Here is a 13,971-nt window from a genome sequence, read left to right on the forward strand (position 1 = left end):
TTGACTTCCAAGGAAGTTGAGCTACACAGTAGCCAAGTGAGCTTACCGTATCTGGTCTAATGGTACGGAGGAAATGTCTGTGTAACTACAAATGTAATTCACACTACAAATTGTGTGAATGTACTATAGGTACATTTGATAACAAATCAACCCCAAATTAAAGGCGCATGGCACGAAGCTCAAGCCATCAGACCCATCATATGGTTTGAATAATAGCAAGAGATGTGAGATTAGATGGAGAGAGACAGAGACATAAAGAGAGAGACAGAGACGCAGAGAATGTTTGGCCATGTCATGCACATTTACTAAAGCTAACACAGCCCTTTGTCTCGAATTGTGTGGCTAGAGAGAGAGGGAGCGATGGTGGGAGACGGAGAGACAGAGACACAGAGAGAGAAATGAGAGTACAATACAAATGTACACAGATGGTATTTGTCAGGAGGGCGTGGGGACAGCTGGTGTGAGTGGTGACCTTGGGGGACAAACTGGTTGAGAGATGTGAAGAGTAGAGCGAACGCTGATGGGCCGGGCCCTCAGCCTCAGCCACACTCCTCCATTAATCAGCCGAGGGGCCGTACTCTGCAGGGGCCCCTGTAAGATGGATGGCTGCACAGCAGCACATTGTGCGGCTGTGCTGCCGGTGTCTATGTGAATCATACGGTGGTGGTCGTTGTGGGGGGGGGGGGGGGGGGGGGCATGACTGGTTTCAAAGTGATGTGACAGATTAAACTCCCACCAATAATAAATGGTCTCTCTCTCTCTCTCTCTGGCTCTCTGGCTCTCTGGCTCTATCTCTCTAATGGTCAACCACATGACCACATCGTGACAACATGGTCGTGACAAAATGGTCACATCATAGCAACATGGTCAAATCGTGACAACATGGTCATATCGTGCCATCATGGTATATCCTCGCCCCTCTAGGTTGTGTGTGTCTCCGAGGACACACTGGCCTGAGGAGGAGGGCTGCATGCTGGGAGCTGTAGAGATGACAGGCCCAGCCTGCTGCTAACACAGTGCTAATTGTGTCTGTTCTGGGACTCACGGCATCTGGCCAGCATGAGATGGCAGAGAGACATCACCTTACCCTGCTGTTGCCAGCTGAAGCCCTTAAATCCAGAAGGTTGCAAGGCAGTTATGTACTGTGTAGATGGCGTGTTTGATATTTTTCCACAGAGGATGGCCATAAAAAATAATCAATCTGTGTCTCTCTCCATTTCTCTCTGCGTGCGTGTGTGTGGGTGAATCCTCTGAGACCATCTCTCAGAAAAGTGCACAGATTTGTTTCTGGCGAAATGGTAAATATCAAGCTAGTCAAGCTAATTGCATCTCAACACAAACACACTCACAGATCAATGCACCACCACATTCTTTCAGCCTTTGTGTGATTGTGTGTTTTCCTTTTCCACTCTCATGTTCATGCTAAACTGTTAAATCCAATGTGAAGAATTGGGAAGAATTTACCGAGACGATTTTATTTTAGTTCAAATAATGGCAGCAATCTAGGCCAATCTCTAGCTACAATATATTTAAGTTATGAGTCATCTATTCTAAAGTATCCCTTTAGACATGATATTTTACCATATTTCATAGCATTCACTTTTAGGTTCAGGTTAAATGTAAATCTGACCAAATAAAGCAATTAAACAATCCAACACGATCCGATCACAAATAACTCCTACCATAGACCAAAGAAGGAACCTTATCACAAAACATGGGTTTACTGTTATTTCATAGACGTTGAGCCAATCCTTTTGCAGTAACTTGCTTAGAGCACCCTCTACTGTTCAAGTCAAGTGTTTTACTTGAAATGTTTATAAGAGATCACTTACATTTATTTGTGAATGACCTGCCAATGATTACTTCAGCGCAATGTATTAATTAAATTTTGCTTTATTTATTTAGAAAATATTGTGAATACGATGATGGTAATGACGATATAAGATATATTGATAAAGCTATCCAAACACTAATCTGTGTGTGTGTGTGTGTGTGTGTGTGTGTGTGTGTGTGTGTGTGTGTGTGTGTGTGTGTGTGTGTGTGTGTGTGTGTGTGTGTGTGTGTGTGTGTGTGTGTGTGTGTGTGTGTGTGTGTGTGTGTGTGTGTGTGTGTGTGTGTGTGTGTGTGTGTGTGTGTGTGTGTGTGTGTGTGTGTGTGTGTGTGTGTGTGTATCCTGTTGTTTGAAAGGGAGGGAACAAAGGTGGGAGGGAGTCTGTGATGCAGGGAGGTGGGAGAAGGCAGGAGGGACCCAGGCAAGTAGGGAGGCTGAAGTCAGGGTTGCCACGGAAACCATTATATTTTCCTCCCCTATGATTGGTGCTGCTGGAGTGAGCCAGTATCTGCTCTTTCTGTCATTATCCAACACCTCAGACTTGGGTGCAGTCACAAGACACAAGGATCAAAACACACACACACACACACACACACACACACACACACACACACACACACACACACACACACACACACACACACACACACACACACACACACACACACACACACACACACACACACACACACACACACACACACACACACACACACACACACACACACACACACACACACACACACACACAGAAGAGATGAATGGAGGGTGCTAAAGAGAAACAGATAAAGAAAACCTCAGAGCATTTCATATTTATTTTAGAAATATGAATGGTAATGCACATGTTACCAAATACATGTGCATTATTTTCAGATTCTGATGAAACACATCATAATAGTTGTCCTGGTGCTGTTACAAACAAGGCTCCAGAATAAACCATTAAAGGGTTTTGTAAGGTACCGTCTTTGTCTCTGAAAGTCATATGAGAAGCAAGAATGTCCTCGTGACCAGCTTACACCCCAGGTCTAGTAAGCAAGCTACAAATGTAAAATGCATGTCCTAATGAAAAGCATCTACTGCAAAGACTTTTATCCTCATAAATTTATATTTGGAAATGTTTATGAGAATGAGGCTTATTTTTCTCGAAATGCATACATTTCACAGGGTTTTGTAGATGAGTGAAATTATGTTCTCATGAATTCCTTTTTCATACGTAATCTAACCATGGTCCTTGACATGGATCCACGAAGACAATGGAGCTCGTAGGTTCTTGTAATGCCATATCAGGGACTGGATATCATAATGTTTAGATTATTGTCTCCCTTCAAAAGAAGCATGTCAGCCACAGTGGACTACACATCAGGAAACCAAAGGGGTGATGGACGGCCATGTCTCCTTCACACACTCCTCTGGATCAACTGTGTTAGTGTGAAACTGTTCAACCCTTGCAGTATCTCGGTAAATAGGCCTTATGTCATCTGACAAATGTTTGCTGTTCTTATAAATCATGCATCTTCCAAAAGCACGCGTTTTTAAATCACAATTTAAGGTAAACACATTTTCAAGAATTAATTTCACTAGTTTGTATTAGTTTGTAGTCAAATGTTATCTAAAATGTGACAAATTCTCACATGTGTTGCTGGGTCTTACAGTAATGAGTGCGAAGTATGATGACACAATACCTGCCTCTGTAGAACTTTGATGAGCAGTGTTGTGGTTCTTCACAAAACATAAAGCCACATTGTATGAAGTTGCTTTTTTGCATACAACTCCCTCTCCTAGTGAAATCATCATATAAGTGCTTCTTCAAATTTGATGTTAAAATTGATGATTTCACCAGTCCATTCACACATGCATAGATACAAGGAGCACATTTCCACTATTATGGGTATTTCTTGAATACAAATTGTTAGTATTTTCTGACCTGAACCCAGAGTAGCGGTAAAGCACAATCAAGGAAAGGATGAGCAGAAAGAAAAGAGAGTGAGAGAGCTAGAGAGAAAGAGAGGGAGAGAGACACAGAGAGACCTAGAACGACTGAGACCCAACGACAGGGAGAGGGGTTGACGGAGAGCGAGAGTGATCCTCCTCCACTCCTCCAGTGGCCCAGGGGCTGTGAGGCACTAAGACCCAGTAGACGGCATCCAGCCTGGCTGCTGCCTGCCTCCCCGCGCCTGCTGTCTGCTCGCCGCTGCTCTGCATTAGCCCTGAGCGCATACCGGAGCCAGTACACACGTGTGCGTGTAGGTGTGTGTGTGTGTGTGTGTGTGTGTGTGTGAGAGTGTGTGTGTGAGTAAGTGACAAGAGTGCATGTGTGTTTGGTTTGTGCCTGGGTGCATCCATGTGTGTGTGTCTGTGTGTCTGTGTGTCTATGTGTACGTAGGTTTGTGTGTGTGTGTGTGTGTGTGTGTGTGTGTGTGTGTGTGTGTGTGTGTGTGTGTGTGTGTGTGTGTGTGTGTGTGTGTGTGTGTGTGTGTGTGTGTGTGTGTGCGTGTGTTTTCTGTGCATCGGTAGGCTGGGAAGGCAGGGAGCTCTCGTCTCTTCTTTCCATTCGATTTGGTCTGCGCTCGGCCACCTGCATTGAGGACTGGGCTGGAAGAGACGTGCGACTGTGTGTGTGTCTGTGTGTACCGGTAGACATGGGAAGAGATGAGTGTGGGGGATAGAGGTGGGTAGGGGGTGCGGGGGGGGGAGCCGATGAAGAGATGAAAGGGCCAGGTGAGGAGGAGACACAGGAACGTCTCTCCCTTTAGTTCTCTCTGTCTCTCTCTATTTCTCTCTCTCTCTCTTTCGCTCTCTCTCTCTCTCTCTCTCTCTCTCTCTCTGTGACGTGTCTGAGACTGTGTGTGTGGGAGAGAGAGTGAAGAAGAGCAAGAGAGATAGAGAGAGAGAGAGGGAGAGGGAGAGTGCAAGAGACAGAGAGAGAGAGAGAGCATAACAGTGCCACTCCAGCAGACTGTCAACCCTGGCCGGTGAGAAAGCAGCAACCCCACACCAAAACAGGGTAAGTCCTTCTTTATCATTGGCCTGTCTTCACCCACATACCGGGGTGAGCCAGAGTCAGACGGATTCAGGAGCAGAGCAGAAATCACTTAGCCATGTTTGATGGATTGGTGAAAAGTTAGCAGGGTGTGAAATGTGTGACGGGAATGTGGGTATTCGCTCTCTAAAAGCAAAGGGTTATATCATCGGCACATGGTAGCACAGGGAATAGTCAACTACGGTGAGAGGTTGTGCCTCATCTTAATGACAATGGTCTTTTTGTTATGGGTTAGGGTTGGTCGTTCCCTCGGCCTTGCGTTGTTATAGGACACACTTTGAGTAGCACACAGTGCAAGAGGTCCGTCCTCGTTGGCTGCCCGGGGAAAAGGTGCACCGCAATGAAGGACATTCGAACAACAGGCTAATTCTCTTTTCCTAGTAAACACAGAGTCATGTGCATAAGATAGGGCTGATAGTCATATGGTGTCCCACCGGTGGCCAACGGGATTCTTCTGTGGACTTAATTGACAGCTTGGCGTGAGTAATGATTATTGTTATGTCATTATTTCTTATAATATTGATATTATAAGTCGTTATTGTTATTGATATTATGATTACTATTTTTACGATTACTCTTATTCCCAGATATATTTTCATATGCTGATGATATGATTGCTGACGAGACCAATCTCAGACTAACCCTAAACCTGAGAATGTATCCGTAAACTAGACAGTACTGACTGTGGCCAGGGGTCTCTGGGGAGGGGTTCTTTCAACCCACAACTGTGACTCCATCATTGAAGAGACGCATCCTCTGGGGTCCTCAAGTGGGTTAAGGTGACTGTCCGAACAAGTACGCGCTCGCACCGTTTCCGAAGGGGGAAAAAAAACGAGACTCACTGCAGCCACATATATCCTTGTCGTCTGCTGTCATCCTTGATAAATGGAAAAACTTGCGAATGCAGGTGTGTGGCGCGTGGAAATGTACTGCTGGCTGTGGCGGCTGGGGCAGTGTGTGGGGTTGCGTCCAGGTGAGGTTGTGACAGTAAACAAAGTACGAGGCCTCCTCGTGGTTGTTGTTGTAACGCTCTTTGGAAAGCATATGTACAATACAAGAAGTCCTCCCCCAGAGCTCAGCCCTGAAGGCCCTTCTTTACATACCGGCCTCAGAGGGTAACCTAATGTACACAATGGATCTCTGCCACTGCTTTTCTTCTGACTCAAAAAGCCTCATGAAGGAAGGATACTATTTTAAGTTTTTAGATTTTTTTTCCTGTGCTATCCTTTGGTTATTGTGTATACAACTATCAGTGGAATCCTGTGGAAGATTCACAGGGAACATTTGGGATGGTTGAGAACGATGTTAAAGTCCTGGTATTGGTTTAAAATACATAAAAGCTCTCTCCGTGGTAGAACATCCCCAGCTGATTTTCCCTCATCGCTTGGCTCCCAGTCAGTGTTCAGCAGGGCATATGGTGCTTTTAGCTTCCCCCTAGGGGCACTGGCTGTCCTGAAAACACACATCTGAAGATGCAGATGTCAAAAATGCAGCAAATAAAGAGGTCTAGCATACTTCAATATATATCAACCAAGTTTCACAGTGGGCCACAGAATAACAAAGAGCTAATTAAAGAGTGTGTTTAGTTAACATGCATGCCTACAGGTTTCAGGATTGAGGACTTCGGTGAAGTTTTCCCAAGAGATCTCTGTAGGACTATTGAAGACGAAAGTGCATTTGCTGCAAGTTCTTGAACGTTGACGGGACGAGCAAATATCAAGGTTTCCTAATCAAACCAAATCTAGCCGTACTTTCCTTCTGTTCCAGGTTACCTGTCTCCCATTGAAGAGGATGCCGGCATGTTGCATCCAATCCAATCCAAGGAATTGGTGTTGACTTCTCTCTAAAACCACACACCGACATCAGCCCCTGCCCTGGTGTGAAATGCTACAACTGCCATGACACACGCACGCACTCCCTGAGCTCCTCCGCGACACCCTACGGCAGGGGAGGATGGGAGATGGGCCCCTGAACGTCAGCGGCCTCTCTCCTCCTCGTCCTGTCCTCTCATGGAGCACTCGGCCTCGACCAGCGCCTTGTGGAACGCCTCATGGAGCCCCGACCAGCTCCACCCCAACGTCTCCAACGTGACCCTCCCCAGCAGGGGTCCCCCGGCCGGGGTGGACCCCAGCCGCGCCCTGGCGCTGGTGGCCATGCTCCTCATGGTGGTGCTGGCCGTCGTGGGGAACCTGGCCGTGATGGCCGTCATCACCAAGACGCCGCAGCTGCGCAAGTTTGTCTTTGTGTTCCACCTGTGTCTGGTGGACCTGCTGGCCGCGCTGGTGCTGATGCCCCTGGGCATGCTGTCGGACGAGGCGCTGTCCGACGAGGCGCTGTGCCGGAGCTACCTCTGCCTGAGCGTGTGTCTGGTGAGCGCCGCCATCCTCACCATCTCCGCCATCAACGTGGAGCGCTACTACTACATCGTGCACCCCATGCGCCACGCGGCGAGGATGACCGCCGGCGTGGTGTCCACGGTGCTGGTGGCCGTCTGGGTCAAAGCCCTCGTCATGTCGGCGCTGCCGCTGCTGGGCTGGCTGCTCCAGGGGGACCGGAGGGCGGGGCACCCGGCGGGCCTCGGCTCGGGACACAGGCACTGCTCCCTGCACTGGGCGGGGGGCGGGACCACGCGGCTGCTGTTCATGGTCTTCTTCACCTGCATCTACCTCCTGTGTCCCATGCTGGTCATCCTGGTGGTCTACTGCAACATGTTCAAGGTGGCCCGGGTGGCGACCATGCAGCAGGGGCCCCTTCCCACCTGGATGGACACCCCGCGGCCCCAGCGCTCCGACTCCGTCAGCACCCACTCCACGCTGGCTGTCAGCCTGGGCGGGGCCGGCGCTCGCAGCACCCCGCACAGGAACTTCAGCGGCGGGAAGGCGGCCGTGGTCCTGGTGGCGGTGGGGGGGCAGTTCCTCTTCTGCTGGCTGCCGTACTTCTCCTTCCACCTGTACTCGGCGCTGGTGTCCAGCTCGCCGGCCTCTCTGGCCCGGCTTGAGGGCGTGGTCACGTGGATGGGCTATTTCTGCTTCACCTCCAACCCCTTCTTCTACGGCTGCCTGAACCGACAGATCCGCCAGGAGCTGGGGCGGCACCTGGCCTGCCTGTTCAAGAGGGCCAGCCTGAGCGAGGCCGAGCAGCTGCCCAGCCGCGAGGCCTCGATCGAGGAGAACTTCCTGCAGTTCCTCCAGGGCACAGGCTGCAATCTGGCACACGGCGACGACTCGCAGGGCAGAAGCAGCCCGCAGGAGCCCGCGAGCGAAGGCCCTCCGGACACGGCGACCGAGCAGAATATGCCAGCTGACTTCCACATCCCCGGGCAGATCCTAGAGGAGACCTCAGAGTTCATAGAGCGAAATGTATCGGAGAAGTGCTGCAAGACTGCGGCTGATCTGTAGCCTCTGATGTGCCCGAGACGAGGCCGAAAATAAAAACTATATTTGCCTTTTTTATTGAACAAAACAAACATGCCATTTGTTCATATGATCATCAGTGCTACTAAAGATAAAGAGGTATTCAGCTGACTATGAAACACTATGTTCTTTGAAGAATAATGGCTGAAGGGGCAACCTACCGAAAACAAAGCTGATATTATTTATACCATCTGATTTTATTTTATTTTATTGCGGACATTCTGAATTGTCCCCTTTTAAGAATATGTTTTTTACTCGTTATCACTTGTTTTGCTCAATATACTTCCTCAGCAATTGAGGTGCAGTGCAAGGATGTAGAGTAGAGCAAATGCTTTGCCTCCATAAAGACACATTGATATGAAGAAGGACAGGTCAAGGTAAGAGTCTGGACGAAATCTAAATCAATTACAGAAGGTTTTCGTAAGTTGGATGCAATAAGACTCAATGCATAAAAGTAATCTTCCTTACCATTTACAACTCCTGACATAGTAAGAACAAGAAGAGTTGGGCATAGTTGAGCTTAGTTATCCTGTTTTCTTACACTGCCATACTTTGCTGTTTAAAGTAGTTTAGCTTTTGTTTCTTTAATGTATCGAATAGACATGGTATATGACAATCTTTGCTACAGCATACTTTTATTTATTTAACAGACTAAACCCCAGGACAATCACATTTTTGAGACTGTAGTTGCTACTCAAATTAATTGCCTTTTTATCAACCGATGATCCTTCCGGGTGAATTTTAAATTCAGGTTTCAAATTGCTATGTTGAGATGACGCAGATGTCATTAGGGTAAAGGTTAACGGACAGTGGTTCGGTATATGGGCCTAGACAAAGACAAAAGGAGCTATTTGGGTGTGCAATGGATCAGCAATTAATCTATTTGCATTAAAAATGTACTTTTTCCTTGGTTTCAAAGATGAATGCACATTTTTCTATGTCAAACAGATGCCACGAGGAAACACTGGATGTTGATTATTTTCTAATCTCACTCAGTTTCGAAAAATACAGTGTTAATAAAATAATTTCATCAGTTGCTGCTCTTAACGGTATTCGTAATAAACAGGCTCACATGCCGATGTATTTATAACCCTTTTTATCATGTTTATCCGAGTGTGGACTGGGGACCTTCAAACACATAATCACTTCATTATGTGACCGCCAAAGGGGTTAAGCAATGTCATTTCATTAAAGGTTTCATTATTACATATACATCATGTTCCTTAATGTTGGTTAAAACAGTCTGTGTGTTTGGCTGAATGGGATTGTGTGGTTTCCTGACTGGGACCACTCGGTCTCCCCCTGATGGCAGTGCTGTTTACAGGTAAATCTTGTTCACCGCCGCACCCAGGGTGGTACGTGAGTGTGCCAGTGTGTTTTGCCATAAACAAGGGCAGCCTGTTGTGGCTACAAAGCACACAGGCGAGACAATGCTTACACATGGCAACGTTTACCTTTGGCCTGATTGAGCCACAAATGGGGGACATCACTGATACTTTCCTCTCAGGTGGATTTCCATCGCCTAGCTCCCATTAAGCCCACACTGGGAAATAAAGACGACAGAAGTTGGGGGGGGGGGGTGAAACACATGCAACGTTCTGATGTTTGTAATACCTTTTTGTCTTTTATTCCTGAGAGAATCTTTTTTCTTGACTTTTCGTTCTGTGTTGGAGTGTGTCTTTGGGGCAGCGGATCCGAGGGAGGTCTTAAACTGTGATGGCAGTCTGTAATGAAAGGCTACTCAGTCAGGGAATGCTTAATGTTCCTAATGTGGTTCGAAAGGAAGCACAGAGAGTCCACCAGGCCCGACTCTGCTGTTCTTTTTTTCTTTGATACATTTTTATCTCCCTCAGACCACAAGGTGAAAACACGGTACTGGTGTGCAGAAAACCGTTCAACTGGCAATCTCGAGGATAGATTTCGTTCTCTTTGGCGACACCTATTGCGTGGAGCGGTAATTGCAGGTTTGTTTTTGACAGCCCCGGAGACCAAAACGGTGTCCCCTCTGTGAAGTCTGTCCGTTTGCGGTTGATTTAGGGGCAACGCTAGCAGAAGAATCCTCATGCCGCCTCACACGCAATTAATTCTAGAACGAACGAGGCTGTATTTTATTTAGTAACTCCACTTATTCACTTACCCTTAATCCTGGTTCAACGTTACAGCACGCGTTGCACGTAGGCCCGTTGAATCCACCCGCCCTTGTCCACTCTCGCCCAAACCATAATGGATATTCCGCCAGTTGTAGGCTTAGCGTTATACTGCATTTTTTTCAAAGGGTTTAATAAACCCACTCAGGTTGTAATGTTCATCCTGAGTAATATTAAACCATGCAATCCTGCTCTCGACATGACCCTCTACGACACACATTATTTAAACATTCAATTATCTCTATATTATTTACCCAAGTAATGAATGGCAGCCTACTTGAAGTTCTGAGTAACATTGAAGGATTGATTTCGTTCTCTTTGGCGACACCTATTGCATGGAGCGGTAATTGCAGGTTTGTTTTTGACAGCCCCGGAGACCCAAACGGTGTCCCCTCTGTGAAGTCTGTCCGTTTGCGGTTGATTTAGGGGCAACGCTAGCAGAATAATCCTCATGCCGCCTCACACGCAATTAATTCTAGAACGAGGCTGTATTTTATTTAGTAACTCCACTTATTCACTTACCCTTAACCTTAATCCTGGTTCAACGTTACTGCACGCGTCGCACGTAGGCCCGTTGAATCCACCCCCCCTTGTTGGAGGCTTAGCGTTATACTGCATTTTAAAAATCATCAGGAATACCAGCAGGCTCATACAAAGAGCTAGGAAAGCTTAACCTTTGGACAAATTAATTGAAAATTAGTTGTTGTATACTTACACTTCTATTCAGAGATGTTGGCATTGCATAAAAACTTACCTTGCTGAATGTATTAATATTTTCCTTCGTTGATAAGCACACCTTTGTTGATAAATCATTTTACGTACATTAACGCCAACAAACCATGAATGTATGTTCTTGCAACTAATGCACTGCTGCAATGCATTGTGGGTGATATACACCTGGAGTGACCATCGTTGTTGACTCGCTCCTTCTGCACAGAAGATCTCAGGGTTGATTTCACCAATTTTTTTCAAATAAATGACAGTAATGATGGTGGCGGGGATTCCCCTGAGGGCATGATGAACGACTAATGAAACGCAGCCTGGGACTGTTGCCTTTTCCTCGCCTGCCCTCTCTGACAGAACCACCACGGCCCGGTTATGATAAAGGCATCACTTACTGTGTACCGCTTAATCCAGTGTCATCCAGCTCATAATATTCACAATCCTGCAAATGCAAGGGCTTTCATCAGTGGGCCACAGACTCAACACACAACATTGTGTTGCTTCATCCGGCATTAGATAGTGACCTGACAGATGTTTATTTACATGAAAATCCTCTTCAAGATTATAACTTTTAATAATCGTGAAGCATATACCCTTTCCTCAATTTCAATGCATTTGTGTGGGTGTTTGTGTTCATGCGGTCCGTGCACACTTGCATCATTCTCACTTGCCTGTGCCTGTGTGTGTGTGTGTTTGTGTGTGTGGTCCGTTTCACACATGTATGCCACAATATGCATGCACACGTTTATCCTTGTCTGTGTGTATGTCTGTGTGTGTGTGTGTGTGTGTGTGTGTGTGTGTGTGTGTGTGTGTGTGTGTGTGTGTGTGTGTGTGTGTGTGTGTGTGTGTGTGTGTGTGTGTGTGTGTGTGTGTGTGTGTGTGTTTGTGTGTGTGTGTGTGTGTGGGGGGGGGGGGGGGGGGGCATGCTATGAAATGGAGATTCACAGAAATAAAGCCCTGGGAAAGATGAAAGAGGCCTGACATTTTGAAGTAGGCCGACCAAAATTAGTGATTATCAATAGGCCGTTATTGTGGAGCGGAGAGCCTGGCTGCATTGCTTGATCACCAGACAGACGCCAGCACGCAGGCATGACCTGTATCCCTTCCACAACCGCAGCCACAACCTCAGCTCTCACACAAATCCTCGCACAAAAGCCCCCCACCAACATCCCTAAAGTCCCAAAAGGGTGAGAGGTTTACGAGCTATATCCCAAGGCAAATCTTAACAGCCCAAAGATGAAACAAGAAGTTGTGGTTTTCGATCCATGTGAGAATCTCAGCGACTTACAAGCAAACCATCACCGACACAGGGTACACATCACAGTATCCACAGAATGAACATATCATTATCCTTCTCGTCTTTGTTTACCATCACCACCTCTCCACCACCGCTCCGTCCTAAATTTGGAAAAGGCCCTGCTGAGCGGGCGCCCCCGACCAGCCTGCTGACTCCAGGCTTTCATGTGATGCCATGGTGGACCCCCCTCCCGGAGCTGAGTGGAGCGGTTCAAACAACATGACCTTTCTGGGGGGATTGGGGTCAGCAGGAGAGAAAGCTACACCTCATTGTAGAATAATAATAATAATAATAATAATAAATTCAATTAATAAAGCTTTTCTTGCACTCAAAGGGGCACAACAACAAACAAACACAAGGAAATGTAAAGATGATGGGGCTTGGGTTGGTGGGGGATCTATGGGTAGGCGGAGGGGAAGAGATGGGTCTTGAGGTGGGACTGGAAGATGGTGAGGGACTCGGAGTCACGGATGTGTTGGGGGAGGGTGTACCAGAGCCTGGGAGCTGCCCTGGAGAAGGCTCTGTCGCCAAGGCTGCGGAGGTTTGATGTGTGGGTGGAGAGGACACCGGCTGAGGAGGATCTGACGGCCCGGGGGGGTTTGATAGAGGGATAGAAGGTGTAGAAGGCCCGTGGATACACACACACACACACACACACACACACACACACACACACACACACACACACACACACACACACACACACACACTCACACACACACACACACACACACACACACACACACACACACACACACACACACACACACACACACACACACACTCACACACACACACACACACACACACACACACACACACACACACACACACACACACACACACACACACACACACACACACATATATATACACTCACCTGGTGGTGTGACAACCTTACTTTAATCCGCATTGTTCTTTAACGTCAGTTTGAAACAGAGACATTTAAAATACCATGAATGAATTCATGTAATCAAAAGTAAGGTTTACTATACACATAGCAATGTCTGTGAGATGAGTTATAGTGGTAATCTCGAAGATTTCCATTTCGTTCTCTTTCGGGAACAATGTGGCGTTAAGGAGGTATGTGCCCATGCATCACAACTGTGTCGCCACCGACAGCAACCGACAGCAAAAGAGCAATAGGCTCAATCACCATTGTGTTACCTCATTCGGCGATAGATTATGACGCAACAGTTTATTGACATTTAAATCTTCGAGATTATCACTTTAACACTTTCCAATTCTTTTAGAATCTCTTAGAACCAGTTGATCACAGTTGAACAAGGAGGAAGCTAACCAGAGAAGTAGGGGAAACATTAAGGACTCATAGGAATTAACCCTGAAGGGGCTTTCTCTCGTGTCAAATAAAAGCAAAAATTGTATACTGGTTTCACTGTAATTGTGTAAGGTATTTTAACAATTTGGAAACATATAGGACTAAACAATCAATGATAAAATGTTTTATGATTAGCAGCGTTTGGGTGAAGCATAAAGTTTTGTCATATTTTCAGTTCATG

General features: G+C 46.8%; 1 protein-coding gene across 2 annotated transcripts; it reads left to right on the plus strand.

Moving 5' to 3' along the window:
* The first annotated feature begins 4,753 nt into the window (after positions 1-4,753).
* gpr61 (G protein-coupled receptor 61) lies at positions 4,754-9,480 on the plus strand. Of its 2 annotated transcripts, none has more exons than XM_056601158.1 (2): positions 4,754-4,835; positions 6,639-9,480. In XM_056601158.1, the coding sequence occupies exon 2, from the start codon at positions 6,881-6,883 to the stop codon at positions 8,267-8,269; it is 1,389 nt and encodes a 462-aa protein (XP_056457133.1). In that variant the 5' UTR covers positions 4,754-4,835; positions 6,639-6,880; the 3' UTR covers positions 8,270-9,480. The 2 variants fall into 2 exon arrangements, with proteins under 2 accessions (XP_056457133.1, XP_056457141.1); XM_056601166.1 differs by having other exon boundaries at positions 4,791-5,350.
* The last annotated feature ends 4,491 nt before the right edge of the window (positions 9,481-13,971 follow it).

This window comes from Gadus chalcogrammus, chromosome 1 (genome assembly GCF_026213295.1).
Source record: "Gadus chalcogrammus isolate NIFS_2021 chromosome 1, NIFS_Gcha_1.0, whole genome shotgun sequence".
Classification (NCBI taxonomy): domain Eukaryota; kingdom Metazoa; phylum Chordata; class Actinopteri; order Gadiformes; family Gadidae; genus Gadus; species Gadus chalcogrammus.